A 20,799-nucleotide genomic window follows, 5' to 3' on the forward strand; every position below is an offset into this window, starting at 1 on the left:
CCTTATTAGGTGATATAATTCTGATGCTTTGGGTGATGGTTTAGTTTTCATTTCTTTTAGTTTATAAAAATGAGTCAATGTGTACTAAGCTAGTTTTAACTGTTTTGTACACATAGGTAGTTAACAAATGACTGTTGAATGGAATCTTAGAAATCAAGTGTTATGTTCTCTTTTTTAAATTTATTGGGGTGACATTGGTTAGTAAAATTATATGGATTTCAAGTGTACAATTCTATAATACATCATCTATATAGTATCACATTGTGGGTTCACCACCCAGAATTAGTTCTTCCATCACCATATATTTGACCCCATTTACCCTCATCTACCACAACCCCTCCTCCCTTACCCTCTGGTAACCACTAAACTGTTGTCTATGTCTATGAATGTTTGTTTGTTGCTTTCAGTTTTATATCCCACATATGAGTGATATCATATGGTTCTTGACTTTTTCTGTTTGACTTATTTCACTTAGCGTAATAATCTCAAGATCCATCCATGTTGTCGCAAATGGCACTATTTCATTTTTTCTTATGGCTGAGTAATATTCCACTGTATATATGTACCACATCTTCTTTATCTAATTATCTATCAAAGGACACTTTGGTTGTTTCCATGACTTGGCCACCATGAATAATGCTGCACTGAACATAGGAATATATATATACTCCTATGTATCATAGGACCTAGCCAGACCATCAGCTCCAATGTGTCTTTTGGAGCAAAAATTAATATAAGACCTGGTATTATATTACATTATATTATACCCAATATTATATTATACCTGGCATTATATAATATATCATATCATATCATATCATATCATATCATATCATATCATATCATATCATATCATATCATACTTGGTCTTATATTAAAATAAGACCAGGTCTTATATTAATTTTTGCTCCAAAAGAAACATTAGAGCTGATGATCCGGCTAGGTCTTGTTTTGGGGGAAACACAGTATCTTTACGGTTGTTTTCAGATTTTTGGGGTAGATACCCAGAAGAGGGATGGCAGGGTTATATGGTAATTTTATTCTTAATTTTTTGAGGAACCTTCATATTGTTTTCCATAGTGGCTGTACCAATTTATTTATATTCCCATCAGCAATGTATAAAGGTTCCTTTCTCTCCACAACTTCTCCAACACATGTTATTACTTATCTTGTTGATAATAGCCATTCCAACAGGGGTGAGGTGGTATCTCATTGTGGTTTTGATTTGCATTTCCCTAACAGCTAGTGAAGTTGAGCATTTTTTCACATATCTGTTGGTTGTTTGTCTGTATGTCTCCTTGGGAGAAGTGTCTGTTCAGGTCCTCTGCCCATTTTTTAATTGGATTTTATTGTTGTTGTTGAATTGTATGAGTTCCTTCTATATTTTGGATATTAGTCCCTTATCAGAGGTGTTGTTTGCAAATATCTTACCCCATTCAGTTGGCTGCCTGTTTGTTTTGTTGATGGTTTCTTTTGCTGTACGGAAGCTTTTTAGTTTGATATAGTCCCATTCATTTGTTTTAGCTTTTACTTCCTTTGCCTTTGAGGTCAAATTCATAAAATCCTTTCTGAACCCAAGGTCTATAAGTTTAGTATCTATGCTTTCTTCTATGCAATTTATTGTTTCAGAGCTTATATTTAGGTCTTTGATTCATTTTGAGTTAATTTTAGTATATGGTGACAGACAGCAGTCTAGAATAGATGCAGAAAAAGCATTTGACAAGATACAACATCCATTTATGATTAAAAAACTTAATAAAATGGGTATAGAAGGGAAGTACCTCAACATAATAAAGGCCATATATGACAAACCCTCAGGTAATATCATACTTAATAGTGAAAAATTAGAAGCTTTTCCTCCATGATCAGGAACAAGACAGGGCTGCCCCCTCTCACCACTGTTATTCAATATAGTGTCAGAAGCCCTAACCAGAGCAATCAGGCAAGAGAAAGAAATAAAAGGCACCCAAATTGGGAATGAAGAAGTCAAACTGTCACCTTTTGCAGATGACACGATTCTTTATATAGAAAACCCTTGTAATGACAAGCGGGGAAAAGAAGGAAGAGGAGCACACTAGAGAGGAGCTAGTTGATTATTTATTTAGCAATATCTAAATCAACTTATTTAGCAATCTTCACTCAATCCAGTTAGCCGTATACAGTAGTAAAAGTCAAAGGAATTAAGGCAATCAAAGAATACAATCACAAGATTGTGCAATAACAAACAGTAAAATGCAGTTAAGATTAAACTATGCACACATTCATAACGATGTTATGCCAAAGAAGCTCACCGAACCGTGGGAAATAACTCTGCAAAGGTCAGGAACCAGCCAAACCTCATAGGTCGTCCGGCCTCCAGCACTGGAAGCCATGGCCAGGAGCTCACCAGGTCTGCGATTGGGAACTGGAATGTCTCCCAATGAGGTTTTCAAGTTTCCAAGAATGCCGGAATGATGATGAATTACCAAAGAATCTCTCTCTCCTATTGCAAAAATCTTATCTCACTCAACTGAGGTTGGTCATATATATATATTACTATATATATTATAGTAATAGTATTACTATAATAATTATTATTATAGTAATAATATTATTATATATATTATATATATATTATATATATTACTTTATATATTCATATTATTATATATATATAATATATATTATATATATATATATATATATATATATATATATATATATATAATATATATGTACCTTTCCCAAAAATGTACCTTAGAGCCAGGTTCCTTGTTCCTGCCTCCACCTATAGGAACAGCCAGTTCCGGAAGGGTCTGGCAGTCAATGATAAAAAAAATATTACTTATCCGGCTGAAGGGCTAGTTCATATGGACAAGCAATATCTACTATTCCTGCTTGGGACCATCAGCCCAAGGTCTTCCAAAACCTGGCAACATGCCTGTCATGTCGTCCTGCTATAACTTAGCTACTTCTTCACTTCATGTGCTGATGTGAGTGAAACAGAACAAAGAGGGAATTTTCTCAATCCCTGATTTAGAATTCTTTTAACCCTAAGCTAACCATCACCTCACAGCACAGACAGAACAGCAGCTTCATCTCACGTCTCTCCTGCTCGGGAGAATGAGACCAAAGGGGGAATTTACTCAACCCCTGATCACAGCACAGAAATCACCTCACATACAGAAACAGATAAAAGCTAATAGACAAAAGTTCACATCAACCAATGAAGGCAAACTTTCTTCAACATCTTCCCTACAACTCTAAAGACTCTACCAAAAAACTATTAGAAACAATAAACAAATACAGTAAAGTTGCAGGATACAAAAATCAACATACAAAAATCCATTGTGTTCCTATATACTAACAATGAAATTTCAGGAAAATGAAAAAAAAATTCCTTTTGCAATTGCAACAAAGAGAATAAAATACCTATAAATAAAATTAACAAAGTATGTGAAGGACCTACACTGAAAACTATAAGACATTATTAAAAGAAATTGAGGAAGACACAAAGAAATGGAAAGATATCTCGTGTTCATGGATTGGAAGAATCAACATTGTTAAAATGGCCATATTACCCAAAGCAAATACAGATTTAATACAATCCCCATCAAAATCCCAATGGCATTTTATAAAAAGAAACAGAACAAAAAAAAAGATCAGATATTTATGGAATCACAAAAGACCCTGACTAGCCAAAGCAGTCTTGAGAAAAAAGAACAAGGACAGAGATATCACACTCCCTAACTTCAATTTATACTACAAAGAGACAATAATCAAAACAACATGGAATTGGCAGAAAACAGACACACAGACCAATGAAACAAAATTGAGAGCCCTGAAATAAACCCACATATATATGGGCAGATAATTTTCTACAAAGGAGCCAAAAACATACAACGGAGAAGAAAGTCTCTTCAGTAAATGATGTTGGGAAAATTGGAAAGTCACATGCAAAAGAATGTTATGTTCTCTTTTAAGTAAACGTTATTTGTTTTAAAACTGGGGGCAAGGGTGAGATAATAGAAAGACTGATGGGGAGTTTGAAAACTTCTGTTCTGTTCTCAGCTGGATTCCTAAATTATTTGTACTAATAAAGATGAAGTGGAACGTTAAGGAAACATCATCAGGTGGAAGGAGCTAGGGATTACAGAAGTTCATGTTGAGAACCCTACAGGAAGGATTCTATGGTTCTAACTTTATAATAAAACTCTATGGTTCTAAGTTCCTTTTTCCCTTCCTTAAATACCCCTCCATCTTTGCACACAAACCATAATGTGCATATTGCTTGCCATGACTTCATGCGCTGGGTTGCAACCTTTTTTTTTCCTTTTCCTGAATAAATTCTTTTTGGTGATGAAATACCTAGTGGATATTACTTTCAGTTGACAGTATCTATAGCAAATGGCTCCTTCAGTTTTCTAGCTTTTCTCATCTATAATAAATGGCAGTACCTATCACTTCCCTCTCTCACTCTAAAAAATATAAAGCAGAGGTTTTCCGACTGTGTTATGTAGAGCAGGGAGGTTTCTCAGGAGCTGAAATAGGATTGGGGTAGAGGGGAGCAAGGAAGAGGAAGCGGAGGGTACTTCCTCTCTCTCAACTTGAATCATGCTGCTTTTATCTGGGACTTTCCTATATTTTAAATTGAAAAAGTAGATTTTTCTGCCATAAACAAAGTTGGAAAATGGTCTGGATACTTTTGGATTAAGTGCTTATTTAAGTTAAAATGTACATTTGTAGATGGAACTCAACCTCCAGCAAGGTCAAACACAGTTCAAAGTTCTTAAATAGTCTCTCTCAATGTACCTAACCCTGGCATTTATGTGGTCTTGGCACAAATTCCCAACAAAAGATGGAACTATTGGGACCATCTGAAGACATTTCACCTCCTCATCTCAGTCTTTTCTATTCCCATGGTCATCCACAATTTGTTAAGATATTTAATCTCCTCCTTTGTTTTCATGACAATTCATTTTTCTGGTTTTTCTCCCACTACTGTCAAAATTAGACTGGCCTAAATTTAAACCCTGGAGCCAACATTTATCAAATGTGTGACCTTGAGCTAATGAGATAATCACTCTGAACTTCAGATTCTTTATTTCTCACCTGAAGATAATCGCTTCTCCTTGATTGCAAGGATTACATAAAATAAAGTATACCAAGCATTTTCTATAGCGCCTTGTACATAATGGTGTTCTTCCCCCAAAGCACTGTTCTCAGCCCTGTTTTCTATGTATGCTCTCTGTCATGCAGGGTGTCATGCGGGGTCTCTGGTCCCGCTCCCCCACAAGAATACAGGACATGGTGAGGCCAAAAAGGAACAATCATGGAGCCATAGATAGGGGAGTCATGCCACTATAGTCTCGCTGGCGGCTGGGCTGAAGACACAGGAAACAGGAGCCACACAATCTGCAACCTGCCGTCCACTTTTCTGCCAACCAACCAACCCCCCTTGTAAGCTGCAATCCGCCCTGCTAACTGCAGTCCACCGTGCTAACTGCAATCCGCGCTTGCTAGCTCAGCCACCATCTTCTTGCTAGCCCCCCATTTGCTGCTAGCGTAGCCACAGCAGTTATATTCGTGGCCAATGGCTCACTGTTTACAGCTGACAGCCAACTAGCCACAGCTGAGGGCCATGCAATCACAGTTGGATTTACTGTGGCCATTTACTACCCGAGTGAGCACCTTTCCACGTGAGGGCGAGAGCCTGGAAACTGCACTCCTGGCTCTGTCCCCACACTCTCGCTGAGTTATGGCATCATATCCTCTCACTGTATCTCTAGCCACAGCTCCTAAAACTATCTGTAGTCCCAAACTCATACTGTTGGACATTTCTTCTTAGGTTCTCAATGGCATCTCAAGACAAACATGTTCCAAAATGACATTTCTCACCTTCCCTGATTTTAAGCATATCTGCTCCTCTGCCTTACTACTCTGTAACTTGTTCATGAAATCTAAGATTCACCTTCTGCTCCTCCTGATAACCCGATAGGTCCTATATATTCCACCTGAGGGTCTCTTGAAGCCATTACCTCTTTTCTAATCCCACTAATATCATCTCAGATTCTTTATACTTTCCTCCTGGATTCAATATCCTGTTATTTGCTTCCAACTTTTATAAACTATCTACTGCTGCCCTAAAGCAGAATACTGATCATGATTTTTTACCAGCTCAAAAACTTTCAATGGCTTCCCACGGGTTACTGAATGAAGTTTAGCTGTTATCACCCACACATTCAAGATGCTCTAATTTGAACTTGAACTACTCTTTCATCTTTCTCTTTCACTATTTATCGTTATTCAAATCGGCCTATGTACAAGTTCCATACATGGCCCACGCTTTCCTGCATCTATGCCACTGCTCACACTGTTCCTTCTAAGGGTAATGTCCTGTTCTGTGTCATTCAAAATCCTTCAAAGACCGTGTTACAAAGGCCAGCTCAAACCCATGAACTTCTCAATGAAGTTTTTCTGCTCCCCTGATCCAGAAATAATCTTTCCCCCTCCCAACTCCCATACCACTTAGTTGGTATTATTCTCCTAAAACTAATAATTTTTTCTTCCTTGTGTTATAATTATTTTTTCAATTAATTTTTCCTCTAAAAGATTGCTAAGCATGACCATGTCTAATCAATTTCTGTGTCCTCCAAAGCACTCGCATAGGGTCTGGCTTCTAAGTAGGGGATTGGTGAAAAATATGAACTTGAAAAAAGAAGACCAGCAGTAGGTAAGTTTATTAAGAATATCAACCCAAGGAAAACCTCTCTGAAAAATACCAGATGTTACAAGATGTCTCCTGCTGAGCACTTCATCAAGACAATTGCTATAAAGAATACAAACACTTTATCTGCTGATGTTTAAAATCAGCTCTGGGATCTGTATATCTCTGTTAAAATCAATCCAAAGACACATTCCCCTTAGCTGCCTGACTTCATTAGATACAAATGTGGCAACGATAAAGTAGGGAGCGTCTGTGACTAACATAATCCAAAATCCTCAACTGTGAGGGATATTCTGGGCCCCACATGTCACTTCTCTGCTGGTGGCCTGCGCTCCACTACTCTACTTCATGGCAGAAGGCAGAACATTTCTAATATTACCAGGTCAACAAACTGTGGGAGGTTAAGTTACTCTAGTATGAGGCTCCCTGTCCCCATATGTCCCCAGGAAACTCTAGGTTTGAACTAAACTGGGAACAACCCTGGATCACAGTGCCAACTGGACTGGTGAAATGGTTTTCTCACATCATATGGAGTTTTACTGGGTCGAAAGGAGTCACAGAGGGACCAGGATGAATTAAATTAGACAAAGCCCAAGTGAAAAGAATCACTTTCAGAATTGGCTTTTACTCCCATTAGGAATGTCTGGGCTGGGAGCCATCCTAGATCTTGGACGGCCTCTCAGGGTCACTCTCGTTCTGGAAATTACAGCCTTTCACAATTGGAAAGGCACTGAGAGGTATCCAGTTCATCCTCCCAGCCAGAGCAGTCATTCCCTGTGTTTAGCAATCCTGACCGCCTTGCTTAAATACTTCCAGCGAAGAAGCAATCACAGTCTCTCAAGATGCCCTCTATATTTTCAGACAGCTCGATTTATAAATTCCTTTATTTATTAAATTTCTCCTCACTGCTATACGCCCTGAAGGCAAGCAAGAGCCAACAGTAGGAATCACCAAAGTTCTTTCCTTATCTCTTTGCAGCTGATGAGCAAGCGCCTGGCCCTTGAGTGTGCTACTTTTATACAGTACCCTCCAGCCATCATCACCTTCCTTTATGAAGTAATACAGTCACTGCACTAGGTGCTGTGCCCCAGGGTCCTGAGCCCTAAAGTCTGGCTGATCCACCCACCTACTACATGAGCAGCAGCCAATAAAATAAATTATGAGCACTTTACTTGTTTGTCACCATAGATCTAGAACGTCTTAACTCTGCTGCTGGCCTGAAGTCTTAAACGTACTCTACTCCGATCTTATCCAACCTCAAACCTTTTTAGGGATTTCAGTTCTGCTATTTATCTCTCAGAGACTTCCAATAACCTTATTGACATTTACGCTACATATTTCAATTCCAGTCCCACAAATCCAAATCATGTGCTAGCCCAATGCTAACAGTTCTGCTCATTGCAGTTCTGACAGTAGACTGAGCAGGTGAGCACAATTATTCATTCTTACCTCCTCAGAAACTCCAATTAACAGAGAATCCTGCCCTCCCTGAATTTCAGTAAATACTAATGGACTTCTTCTGAGTCATGTTTAGTGGTTAGTTTTACGGCTGCTTTCAGAAGCTGTGTGGTGCCTAATAGGGAGGCTACAAACCCAAGAGCACATATAGTGGAATCTGAAAAACAGATTTTAAACATACCCACTGTAGGGATGGAGTCCCAGAGAGCAGTTTCCAGGCTCTCGACCTCATGTGGAAAGGTGCTGGCTCGGGTAGCAGATGGTCCTCAGCTGTAACCAGTTGGCCATCAGTTGTAACCAGTTAGTCATTAACCACTAATACAACTGCCGTGACTGCGCTAGCAAGAGTGGATTGCGGCTAGCAAGTGCGGTTAGCAAGCGTGGATAGCTGATTGCGGATCGTGTTGATCCTACTTCCTATGTCTCGCCTGGCTGACAGCGAGACAGGGGTGCAGGAAGACCCCTCGTTGGGGTACTGCCAGATGTTGGCTTTTGTATCTCGACCAGCCGCCATCGAGAATACAGTGGTATGACTCCCCTATCTATGGCTCCGTTGTTGTTCCTTTTCGGCCTCACCATATCCAGTGTTCTTGTGCGGGGAGCGGGACCAGAGTCCCTGCATGACACCCACCCATGCCCTTGAACAGCAGTTAGCAAAAATCAACATTAATGTTTAACCGTCTATGGAAATATTTCCTGAAGTAATCTGCTTAAGAGATGGCTTATAAATGTGCTGATAAGATTAAAGTAGAGCCTAAATAAATCTCAGTATGGGGCTTAGGGTTCCTCTCTAGAAAGGAAGGCATGAAGTTAAAACAGAACTAATCTAAGAGAAGCTCTACTTTTTAAAACTAACATGTTGGTCATGAGAGAATGAAGGAATGAGTTTTACAACAGGAAATACTGGAACACTGCTTGGGAAAAAGTTTCTTTGATTATAATGCCTATCAGTTATTTGGAAAGAAATATCACTAGAACAGAACAGTTCAACAGACTTTCAGAATACCATATCTTAATGTAAATGCCACATTAAAACATGTCATTCTTTTTGCTGTAATTCTGGGATCTCTAACTTGGTGTCCTGGGTAGAGCTGGCCACTAGAAGTCAATGCCCTGAATGGTACTAGATTTTCCATGGTAAACTTATAAATTGACTGTCTTGTTGAAAAATTATATTTTCCAGAAAGAAAAGAGTGAATTGATATCCTGGGACCAGGTCCACTTAGGACCGGCTGTAAACTGAATTCCTGAGTTTGTAAACCTTGGACTGGTATGACCACATCAAGATATAGATTTGAGAGGTCCCACCTTAGCAAGCCGTTGTCTGTTTCACTTCCTCTCCTCTTTACAATTCTGTATTTTGTAAAACTTAATGACTAGAGATTCATGAGATCTAAGATTTTAACTCAACCCTGTTAAGACTACTCTGAGTCTCAGTCTTCTCATCTGTACGTGAGAAGGTTGGACAACATAATTTCTACTGTCCCTACCAGTCTTAAATTATTCTATGACTCTAGAAATTGTTAGAAATAACAAGATCTCAGTAAGGGGCTTAGTGAAAATATAAATTTACAACTAAATAGCATTTCTAGATACTTACAATAACCAGTTAGAAAAAAGGTGAGAAAAGTACCGTTTAAATAGCAACAAAATTTAAAATATCTAGGAATAAGCCTAACCATAAATGTATAGATCTATATGAAAAAACCACAAAATTTTACTGAAAGCCACAGAAGACCTGATAGAGAAATATCATGCTCCTGGATAGGGAGACTCAACGTTGCAAAAATATAAACTATTCCCCAGATAAAACTAACTTGATGCAACAACGATCAATGAAAATTTTTGAACTTGAATAATTTTAAAATGTAGCTGTAAAGAGAGCACTCATTCATTAACTCTTCCAATCAGGGTTTCCTAAAGGAGGTGGAATTTCATGAGTACTTTGAATAAAGGAAAACACTGGTATACTTTTTGAGGGCAAAAAAACATAACTTACATTTCTTTAATATACCATGTTTCCCCGAAAATAAGACCTAGCAGGACAATCAGCTCTAATGGGTCTTTTGGAACAAAAATTAATATAAGACCCGGTCTTATTTTACTATAATATAAGACCAGGTCTTTAATATAATATAATATAATATAATATAATATAATATAATATAATATAATATAATATAATATAATATAATATAATATAATATAATGACTGGGTCTTATATTAATTTTGCTCCAAAAGATGCATTAGAGCTGATTGTCTGGGTAGGTCTTATTTTCAGGGAAGCAGGGTATCACCAAGCCTAGCATATACATGTAATACTGTAAACTTGGCATTCTCAGATTTAATATTTGTATAACTTCAACTTTTATGAGCAACTTTGACAGCTCACACTATACAGTGATTTAACTAAAGCATAAAACTGAATTGATTGCTTCTGTGAAGTTAGTATGCAGTAGTCACCACTAAGGTAGTGGGTAAACCAGATGACTGCCTAGAATTTGCATCTCAGTTTTTTTGTTTTGGTTTGCTTGCTATATCATTTATGTAGTAATTTTCATTTAAGATCCAAAGGTTACTTACCTTTTCAATTGTATCTTAAAGTATTTTTATTCAATTCCATTTTATTCTATGGGAGGAATTATATACTACAATGATATTCACAAACTTAGTGATACCTAACGATTTCATTCATTAATGGGGATGGACACACACACACACACACACACACACACACACACACACAGTGGTTGGTTGGTCATAGGCTCTGAAGAAACAGAAGAAGAGCATGACAAGTTGAAAATGTAACAAAAGTGGCTAGGGATAAATGGTCAAGGATTAAGAAGAAAGTACAGACTGGGGAAGAAGAACGGAGACTGCAGAAACTTGTTGAAGATTAAATGAAGTGACTAAGGTAACAGGGAGCTTCTTAAATTCATTTAACAAATATGTCAAGTATTATACTAAGGGATGGGGAATGTAGAATCAGACACTATGCTGTCATGCAGGGTCTCAGCTCCCGCTCCCCACATAAGAACGCAGGATATGGTGAGGCCAAAAAGGAACACCCACGGAGCCATAGATAGGGGAGTCATACCACTACAGTCTCACTGGCGGCTGGGTTGGAGACACAGGAAGCAGGAGCCATACGATCTGCAATGTGAGGTCAGCTTCTCTGCCACCCCACCCACCAACGTAGCCACAGCACTTATATCAGTGGCCAATGGCTAATTGGTTACAACTGATGGCCAACTAGTTACAGCTGACGGCCATCTACTACCCGAGCCAGCACCTTTCCACGTGAGGCCGAGAGCTTGGAAACTGCTCTCTGGGACTCTGTCCCACATATGCCTATCACTGCCTTGAAGTAATTCACTGTCAAGTAGGGGAGCCATATGAGTAAACAATTGCTATACAGTGTGGTGGGTAGTATGACAGAGGTACGGACAGGGCGTTGTGGAAGTGCAAAAGAAGAGCAGCTAAACCAGATTGCAGGAATCAGGTAAGGCTTCTTGGAGCAGATCCTGAGCTGAGTATTAAAGCATAAATATAAGTTAGTTTAGTGAGTATGGTAAATAGAGTTTTCTGGGAAGAGGTGAGTAACAAGATGTGAAAGGGTATGGAGTGGAGAACTTTGTAGAATGCCATTGGGTACTTTAAAAGGCAAATTAACATAATCAAAACTTGTGATTTCGAAAGATACAGCATCATTGTGGAGTCTAACTTGATTGGTGGCCAGAAAAGATGCTGCCATTATAATCCAGAGGAAAAATATTAAATAGATAAATTAAGGCACTGGCAATGGGGATGGAGAGAAGGGGTTACATTTAATAGTTATATAAGAGGTAAAAATCAATAAAATGGAATTTATCTTGGTGAATTCACTAAAGTCCAGGATCCGGACTTCAGTTTTTAGGTCAGACATTTGGTCTTGGCTGTTGATTGAGACTGACCCATAATTCAATTAACATTAATACGGTTTCAGAGGCTGATGTAAAACTAGAATGGCAAATGATGATTTGCAATGAAATAGATTAACTGTCACAGTGATTGTAATATTTGCTTTGGCACAAACATTTTCTCCTTGTAGAAACATATACATGAGAAACTAGTCACAGTCATAAGGTTGCTTGATCAACATGGAATCAGAGGTAGGGAAATTAAATTATATGTATCGAATACTTTAGCATCAAGCCACAATGAGGAGATAGGAATGTTCAAGTTTGTGAGTTAGAATCTCTCCCCTGGACAGTACACACTTGGATAGGCATGACCAAAGTGTGCTTCTCACTCTCCTAAGTCTGTCTTGCCACGGTTAATCAACAGCACGCACTTCCATGAATATTCTTTAGATAAATATCTTAGTGAAGTCTTAATCTGTCCAGTCTGTCTTTTAAAGGTGATTTTGAATCAATACCCAGAATGAATAGCTTTATTTTGGTTTGTGTTAATGTTACAATCTAAATTTCAGTCTTAAATCTAATTTCCCTTATTTCCAAGATCTTAGAGATGGGGGTGAAGGAACAACCGTTTACTTCCTACAAATTCCAGGTGAAAGATGAACAAGACTATGGGTGAGAGAGGGACATGGATGGATCCAAACAAAATGTGAGTTTACAAAGAGAAGGCTCTTAAAGGCTAAATACAGAGGTTAAATATAGAAAATTTCATAATTTAAACAAATCAAATCCTGATATTTTACCATCAAACCATCTGAAGAGAAACACTGAAAAGTGTCCTTAGGACAGTCATTTAGCCAAAATCCTTTTCAGAATATATCTTACTTATATCAAGACATCTACTATTTCTTGAATACCCACAATGTCCCAGGTAATAAGGGAAAAGTGGAAATTACCAACACACACTCTCTGCCCTTAGGGAGTTCACTACTTAGAAGGTCATATAGCAAGTAATTACAAGACAGTGGGATAAGTGAGATAATGAAAGTAGCTTCAGTGGGAGCACAGAGGAAATGGTAATCACTTCTGCCTGGGGAAAGGCAAGGTGGGGAGAGTAAGATTTAAGACTGAAATTTAAATTGTAACATTAACACAGACCAAGGTAAAGCTATTTATTCTGGGTATTGATTCAAAATCACCTTTAAAAGACAGACTGGACAGATTAAGACTTCAAGATATTTATCTAAAGAATATTCAGGGAAGTGCGTGCTGTTGATTAACCATGGCAAGACAGACTTCAGAGAGTGAGAAGCACACTTTGGTCATTCCTATCCAAGTATGTACTGTCCAGGGGAGAGATTGTAACTCACAAACTTGAACATTCCTATTTCCCTATTGTGGCTTTATGCTAAAGTATTCGATACACACAATTTAATTTCCCTACCTTTGATTCCATGTTGATCAAGTAACCTTATGATTATTTTTGAATGGGGAAGAGAGTTAGATCTAATGGGACAAATAGATGTAATGCAAATGATAAGTACCTTACGGGGGCTTGGGGGAGGGGTTAGTAAACAAAGTGCCAAAATGGTTCTGAGGGAGGAGAGTTATTCTAGTTAGAGAGGTCAAGAAAGGCTAAAAGGGGAAAGTAGCATTTGAGCTGTGTCTTATAAAAGTCTTGGCAAAGAATAGATCCAAATCTTTTTCCCCCTGATTATGAAATCACTTTTTACAACAAAAATGTCATATTAATGAACAATGACAAAATTTTAATTAATACCTGTATCTAGTTATGTAAAACTTTATGGATATAATGTGACAGACTACACATTAAACTACAAACAGAAAAGTAGAAAAATAAATAAGGTGTTAAAGCTTATTAGTAATTGTGCCCTCTGTGGCCCCAGGGTTTTATAATTACTTAACATTTTCTTGTTTGGATCTCTCGAAGGCCAAGCAGTTTTCTTAGTTGTTGGCTCACTTGAAGGGATGACTGAGAGATTGAAAAAAACAAAATTTTCTTTAAAGACATTATATTCATATTTGGTCTTATCAACCCATGGATTTTAGAATTTTATTATTATACAATTCATTAAATCTCATTATATTGCTTTAAACCTGCTGGGTCTTTCATTTTAGGAGGAAAATATTTAATTCCCTACAGCAGGAACGAAGGGAATAAAAATCCCTTAACTGTTATTTTTCTCCCCTATCTGTTCCATCTCTCTTCATTTCTTTCTCACAAACCTTCTTCATTCTTTACACAGAACACTGAGCAATGCTTTTTGCATCTGATCATCAGTGCTAGATAAATCAGTGCTTTTTTTAAAAAAGCTCCTTCAAGTCTCTGAACCTGTAAGAAGAAATGACAGAGAATCTCAGTATTTGCATTTGTTTAGCTTTTATAGTTTATAAACATAATCTCATTAAGCTAAGGCTCAGAGATGGTAAGCGGAAAAAAATCAGAATTGGAAATCATGCCTTTTCATTCTAAAGTCCTGAAATCAAAAGGCCCATTCCCATCTATTTGGGTGACTGTTCTCCTCTTTAAACCACAGTGATTTTTTTTTCCCTGCTGTGGAGTATCTCCAATTGAATTTTTTCAAAAAAAATGAAGATCTAATCTCCTTGGTTGTCTTCTTGACTGAGCCACCACATAGGGCCACCCAGATTGTACACTGCATATCTTCAGTGGTCACCATTAACAGAAGTGTTTCGTCTAAAATTGTTAAAATAAAAATATTGCTGATTAAAAGGTAAATTTTGTTATCTGGAAAAATCATTTATTACCCAATGATGTTTATGTAATTTTGCCGCTTTGCCATTCCACTCTTTGGGAGTGTTAACTCTGTTAATCTACAAACTGGAAGGACAGGAATAGTATTCTATTTTTCTTTGCATCCCTCCCAAAAAGCCTAGAGACTGGGGCTCTACAAAGGGGAACAATTAAGTTATTCTGTCTTTATGCAGAGGTAAGAGGCCCTGAGATCGCTCAAGTCATTTTCTTTAAATTGTTTTACACAAATAGTACAGAAATAGAGTTATTTTTTTTAAATTCACACAAGACAGAAGTATATAAAGTAAAACACTTTTTACAGAAGTATATGAGATAAAAAAAGTCCCTTTTCACAATACCCACCACCGCATGTCACTCCTCTCTTCAGACATAATCATGTTTATACAAATACAGTACATAGTTTTGGGATCTTTTTGCAAATGGGATCATATGTGACTGTTACTCTGTAATCTACTTCTTTCACTTAACAATGTCTTGGAAACGTTTCCATGAAAGTAAACATCAAATCTACTTAATTCTAAAGTATAATTTATTTAACCATCTCCTTACTAGTGGGCTGTCTCTGAGTTTTTTGTTGTTATGAAGAATGCTGCAATGAACATCCATCTACATGGTGTGTGTGTTTTTTAATTGTGTTTCTGTAAATTAGAGATAAGGAGAATTTCCATTTTCATGATTGCTAGTGAGGTTGAGCACATTTTAATATGTTTGTCATTTTTATTATGTCTTTGAATTGCCTTTCTATAGCTTTTGTCCATTTACCTGTTGCATCATTTATCTTTCATTTATCTGCAGGAATTATTTATATATTCTAGGTATTAATCCCGTGGTTGTGTCCATCTCTCAGTATGTCATTTGCATTTGTCTTTCTTTTATTTAAAGTTGTATGGATGTTTGAAAAAAAATCAAGTTTGGCAGTCACTTTCTTCATGATTTCTAGGGAATTTTTTTCTTCTTTAAAAAGGCCTTCCTAACCTAAAGGTTATAAAAATATTCTCCCATTATTTTTAATATTTTTAAGTTTTGTTTTTCACATTTAGTTCTACCTGAAATACTTATTATAAAGTGTGGATGAAAGTTAATCTTTTTCCAGATGTGTAATCAACTGTCCCAACATCATTCATTTCAACATAAAGTACTACCTTTACCTATATTAAATACCCCTATACACTGGTCTCTTTCCAGAGTCTTTATTCTTTCCATTAATCTACTTCTATTCCTGTACCAATACCACACTTTTAATTATTATGTTTTGATATCTAGTTGGACAAATCTCCTTGTCCTTGCAAAGATTTTTTTTGTTATTGTCTTATATTTTCTCTTTCAAATAAATATTTAAATCAACTTGTCATGTTCTAAAAATTCCTCTGGGACTTTTAGATTGGATTTCTTCAACTTGCAGATTAATTTGAGAGAATAGACATATTTTCAACATCAAAAAATTTCACCATTCATTCTATAAACATATATTAAGCACCTAAGCATCTTCTTCGTGCCAGTCATTGTAGCACTTGACATACATCCGTGGGCAAAACAAAGAGTTCTGTCCCTCTGGAGCTTACATTTTGCAAGTAAAAGCAGACAATAAACAATAAAACGATAAACAAGTTAATTATAAATTATGTTGGAAACTGATAAATGCTGTGGGGAAAGGGAAAAAGAATAGTAAGTAGTAAGATAAGGGTGAGCAGGAGTATGAGGGTGAGAGGAAATGGTAGAGTGATCAAGGTAGACCTTATGGAAAATATGAGAATCAGCAAAAACTTGAAGAATGGAGTTAGCCAAGGGGCTATCTGGAGGCAGAGTGTTTCAATCAGAAGGAATAATGAAAACAAAAACTGTTTAAGGAACAGCAAAAAGGCCAGAGTACCTGGAGCAGCAAGGTAAGGAGAAGTGGTAGAAGCAGCGGTCAGAGGGTGGGGGCAGAGTCTATAGGGTCTAAAAGGCTGTTGTAAGGACCTTGGCTTTTACTCAGAGTGAAAATGGGAGCCACTGTATTCCATCCAGGAAGATGCCTATGTTTCACCATTTATTCAGGCCACCTTTCTGTCCATCAGTAGTCTTACAGTCTTCTTCATATAGGTTTTATGCATTTCTTTTTGTTTATTCTTAGAGATTTTAAGTTGCTAATTGGAATAGAATCTTTCTTCCATTATATTTTCTAAATGGTAATTACTATTAAGAAAACTATTGATTTTTGTATATTGATTATATACCTGGAGGCCCCTTAATTTTCACGAGGATGTTATCAAGTTTTCCCCAGGTTGGGTGGTTAACGGTGGCTGCTTCTGCCCTCTGCCCTTAACAGCTCCCTCCCATACACTGTTGCCTTAAAAGGCTCTTAAAATGTATCAGAGTCTCAAGGTATTTTCCTAGGTTTTGTGTCCAAAACCTGCTCCATTGCACCTTATTAGGATGGCTACTATTTAAAACCAAACAAACGAAAAACAGAAAATAAGAGTTGGCAAAGAAGATGTGGAGAAATTAGAACCCTTGTCCATTGTTGGTAAAAATATAAAATGGTGCAACTGTTATGAAAACAGTATGAGGGTTCCTCTAAAAATTAAAAATAGAATTACCATACAACCCAGCAATTCTAGTTCTGGGTAAATGTCCTAAAGAATTGAAAGCAGAGGCTTGAAGAGATATTTGTACACCCATGTTCATGGCAGCACTATTCACAATAGTCAAGGAACGGAAGCAACCCAAATGTCCACTGACAGATGAATGAACAAAATGGTATATATATACAATGGAATGTTACTCAGCCTTAAAAAGGAAGGAAATTATGACACATGCTACAATATAGATGAACCTTGAGAACATTAAGTGAAATAAACCAGTCACAGAATGTTAAACACTGCATGATTGATTCCACTTATATGCGGCATCTAGAGTAGTCAAATTCACAGAGACAGAAAGAAGAATGGTGGGGGGATGGCGAGTTATTGTTAATGGGTACAGAGTTTCCATTTTGCAAGATGAAAACAGTTCCAGAGATGGATGGTGGAGATGGTTGCACAATAATGTCAATGTACTTAATACCACTGGCCTGTACACTTATAAATGGTGCAGTATAATGTTAAATGGTAATGATATGTATATTTTACCAGTTAAATTTAGTTTTTTGTAAAATAACCTGTTCCATCAATAATTTTGTCTGTTTCCTGTTGCCAGTCTTTTGATCCTGTGAGGCCCAGGTTTAAACTCAACCTTCCTGACTGAACTTTGTCTCCACCTGTTAACTCCTTGAATCCCTAAACATTCACCTTTACTCAGACTATGTTTCCATTTTCTTGGAGCTCTCTTGTCAGCCCATTTTTTCAAATCCAATCCTGTTCCTAAGACCCTCAGAATTTGGTCCATGCTCACTTCTGAAGAAAGACCCAAGAAATATAGTACACAATTCTAGAATACACACAAACTGTACTCCAGGTATAACTCTGAACTTAATGCTGTTCAATATATATCAAAAGTTTGAGAAACAATATTTATGAAGAATCGCTTGAGGCATATACAGTTTATCCACTTCTTGGGATCAGTGTTTGTTTGCTAATTTTTTTTTCTAAACCAAGTCTCAATAAAACGAGCTCCAAAAACGATGTGAACTTCCTGAAAATGTCTATAAAAACTTGCGCTTTTTTTTTTTCTGGGGAGAAGTCCTATACTTTTAAAAGTTTCTCAATATACTCTGTTATCAAAATAGAGTTAATAATATCCCTGTATATAGTCTAAAATTTGTTCTTCCTTGGATTGAGACAGGTCACCAAAGCATTGCCTCAACTACATTGTTCTGCCTCAAGCTCAGAATGGTTTTTACTAAACAATGCTTTGGCACTATGCCAAAAGCCTTCATTGCTGGACATTAAAAGAAATAACTTCAGCCCTAAAAATGTTTAGGGAACTACCACAAACTTCCATAAAGACAAAGAGAGCAAGACAAAGATGGGCAGAGATCTGCCTGGATATCCCAAGATCTTAACTAAATATGTCTGTAAAGCCAGAAACGTGCTGATGTCATCATGAGACAAGAACAAATTATGAACAAGGCCAAGGAGAATGAAATTCTCTATGGAAGAATTAGAGTCAAATTTGAGGATGGAAAAGGGGCCACAGATTAAACCTGACAAGCTCACGAGACTGAAAATAACCACATGGGATGGTCTGAACACAAAAATTCCTAACTAAAAGCGGGTCGTGGCTTGTAGTCACATCCTTGCCTGTACCTTCCTTGACAAAGGTCAATCTTTACCTTAAGTGAGGCTGACCACTGTCTTTTTTGCATCTAAGATAACATGCCCTTGGAATGTCTAAGTAATCCCTTTTTTCCATACCCCCCAGAGGGCACAACCCACCACACCAAAGCAGGAAACTACAGAATCCCTCATTGTTATCTTGTTCCCCGAATACCATCTCTATGTGCTGTAAAATGCTATTAACTATCCTGTACCCACCAATGTAAAAGAAGAATATGTCTCTCCATTTTACTTTTTATCCACTCCCAGAGATTTCTCCACTTTCTCCCACCCCCTTAATCTACAACCAATGGATGTCATGTGACCCTCCTCCTTTAATTCTAATGTATAAAATAAGTTGCAAAACCACATTTTCTGGAGCATTTTCTCAATCCGTTGAGACTTTGCTTCCTGGCAATTGTCGTCAGTTTGGCTCAAATAAACTCTTCTAAGCTTTCTCTGAGGCTGGATGTTTTCTCGTCAACAAATTGAACACCAGAACTAAAGGCCCTTTCTCCATAAACTCAACCATAATGCAGACATTAATTGTAATATTTGGATAAATGTATATGACGTCTTACATATACATTGAGTATACATAAGTTAAAATAAGATTCCAACTACATAAGGTATGATGTGGTATTTTTAACAATTCTCCCTTCTCAATCTCAGGATAATTCTTGTATGTAACTCTCACATTCCTCTATTTAGCTACAATCCAACCATCCTTCAAACTCAACTTTCAAAATTATAACGAATGTAATTCAAGTGTGACTGATTTTGTTTCACTAAACCAAACAACCCCTCTCCTCCTCAAACACACACACTCTTTGGAAGTCCCGTAGATCTTTTATTGTTTACCAAATTATTTAAAAGCATGTCCACAAAGAACTATGACAGAAGGTTTCCCTTTGTTGGAAAGGACCCTTACATGCAACAGTCAACAGTCATTTGGTTGCAATTATGTGGAGAGTTTTAATTCTAGACTTTGGTAGAAAGTCCAAGCTTTTTCCAAAATAACCATGGCGGAAAGCGACTGATATTAATGAGACAAATTGTAATTCTAAGGATGCAAAGATGTGTGTGGTCTGGGATTGAAGAAATGAGATCTCTACAGAAAGGAAAACAAATTCAGCAAAACCTTTCCTATCATCTTATCCTAAGTTCACATGGAAAAAGAAGGGAGGGATGTCAGGAGGAGTGTTCAAATCATGATTATTTTACTGTAATATCAATAATCCCAATTAAATCAATTAGCCCAGTAGAAGTCTCTGTGGTACTATTCCTATTTCTCCTTGAAAGTTCACAGATGAAACACTCTCTCACCTCTAGCTTTTGCTAAAGACACTTCCACCACGGTTATCATAACAGATCTTTGGCTTTCAGTTTTAAACATCTTCAAAACTAAACTACTATAGATATCGTAGGACCAGAGAAGACCTGGGGTGTTTAAAATTACTCATATTAACTCCATTTACTAAAAAAAATATATATATATACAGCCTATTTGTAATTTATTGTGTAAACTTTAACTATTTAATAAATTTATTATTTTATTTAGGCTATAAAATAATTAAATCACTTACCTGTCTGCCTCAAGTCTTCAGGTAGAACATTCCTCTCATTGCCCTCTAAAAAGAACACTGAAATGTTACTCTCGAATGTGAATTAATACCACCAGTGGTTATAACCAAAGACTTTCT

General features: G+C 37.1%; 1 protein-coding gene across 1 annotated transcript in view; it reads right to left on the minus strand.

The window, feature by feature from the left end:
* LOC109446137 (phospholipid-transporting ATPase FetA-like) overlaps positions 1–8,678 on the minus strand; it is an 80,964-nt gene extending 72,286 nt beyond the window's left edge. The window contains exon 1 of the mRNA XM_088793416.1: positions 8,579–8,678. Within this exon, the coding sequence (XP_088649542.1) occupies positions 8,579–8,678 (100 nt within the window). The remainder of the gene's footprint in view (positions 1–8,578) is intronic.
* Between the last annotated feature and the right edge of the window lie 12,121 nt (positions 8,679–20,799).

Source organism: Rhinolophus sinicus, chromosome 16 (assembly GCF_057876585.1).
Source record: "Rhinolophus sinicus isolate RSI-liver-muscle chromosome 16, RSI-T2T, whole genome shotgun sequence".
Lineage (NCBI taxonomy): Eukaryota > Metazoa > Chordata > Mammalia > Chiroptera > Rhinolophidae > Rhinolophus > Rhinolophus sinicus.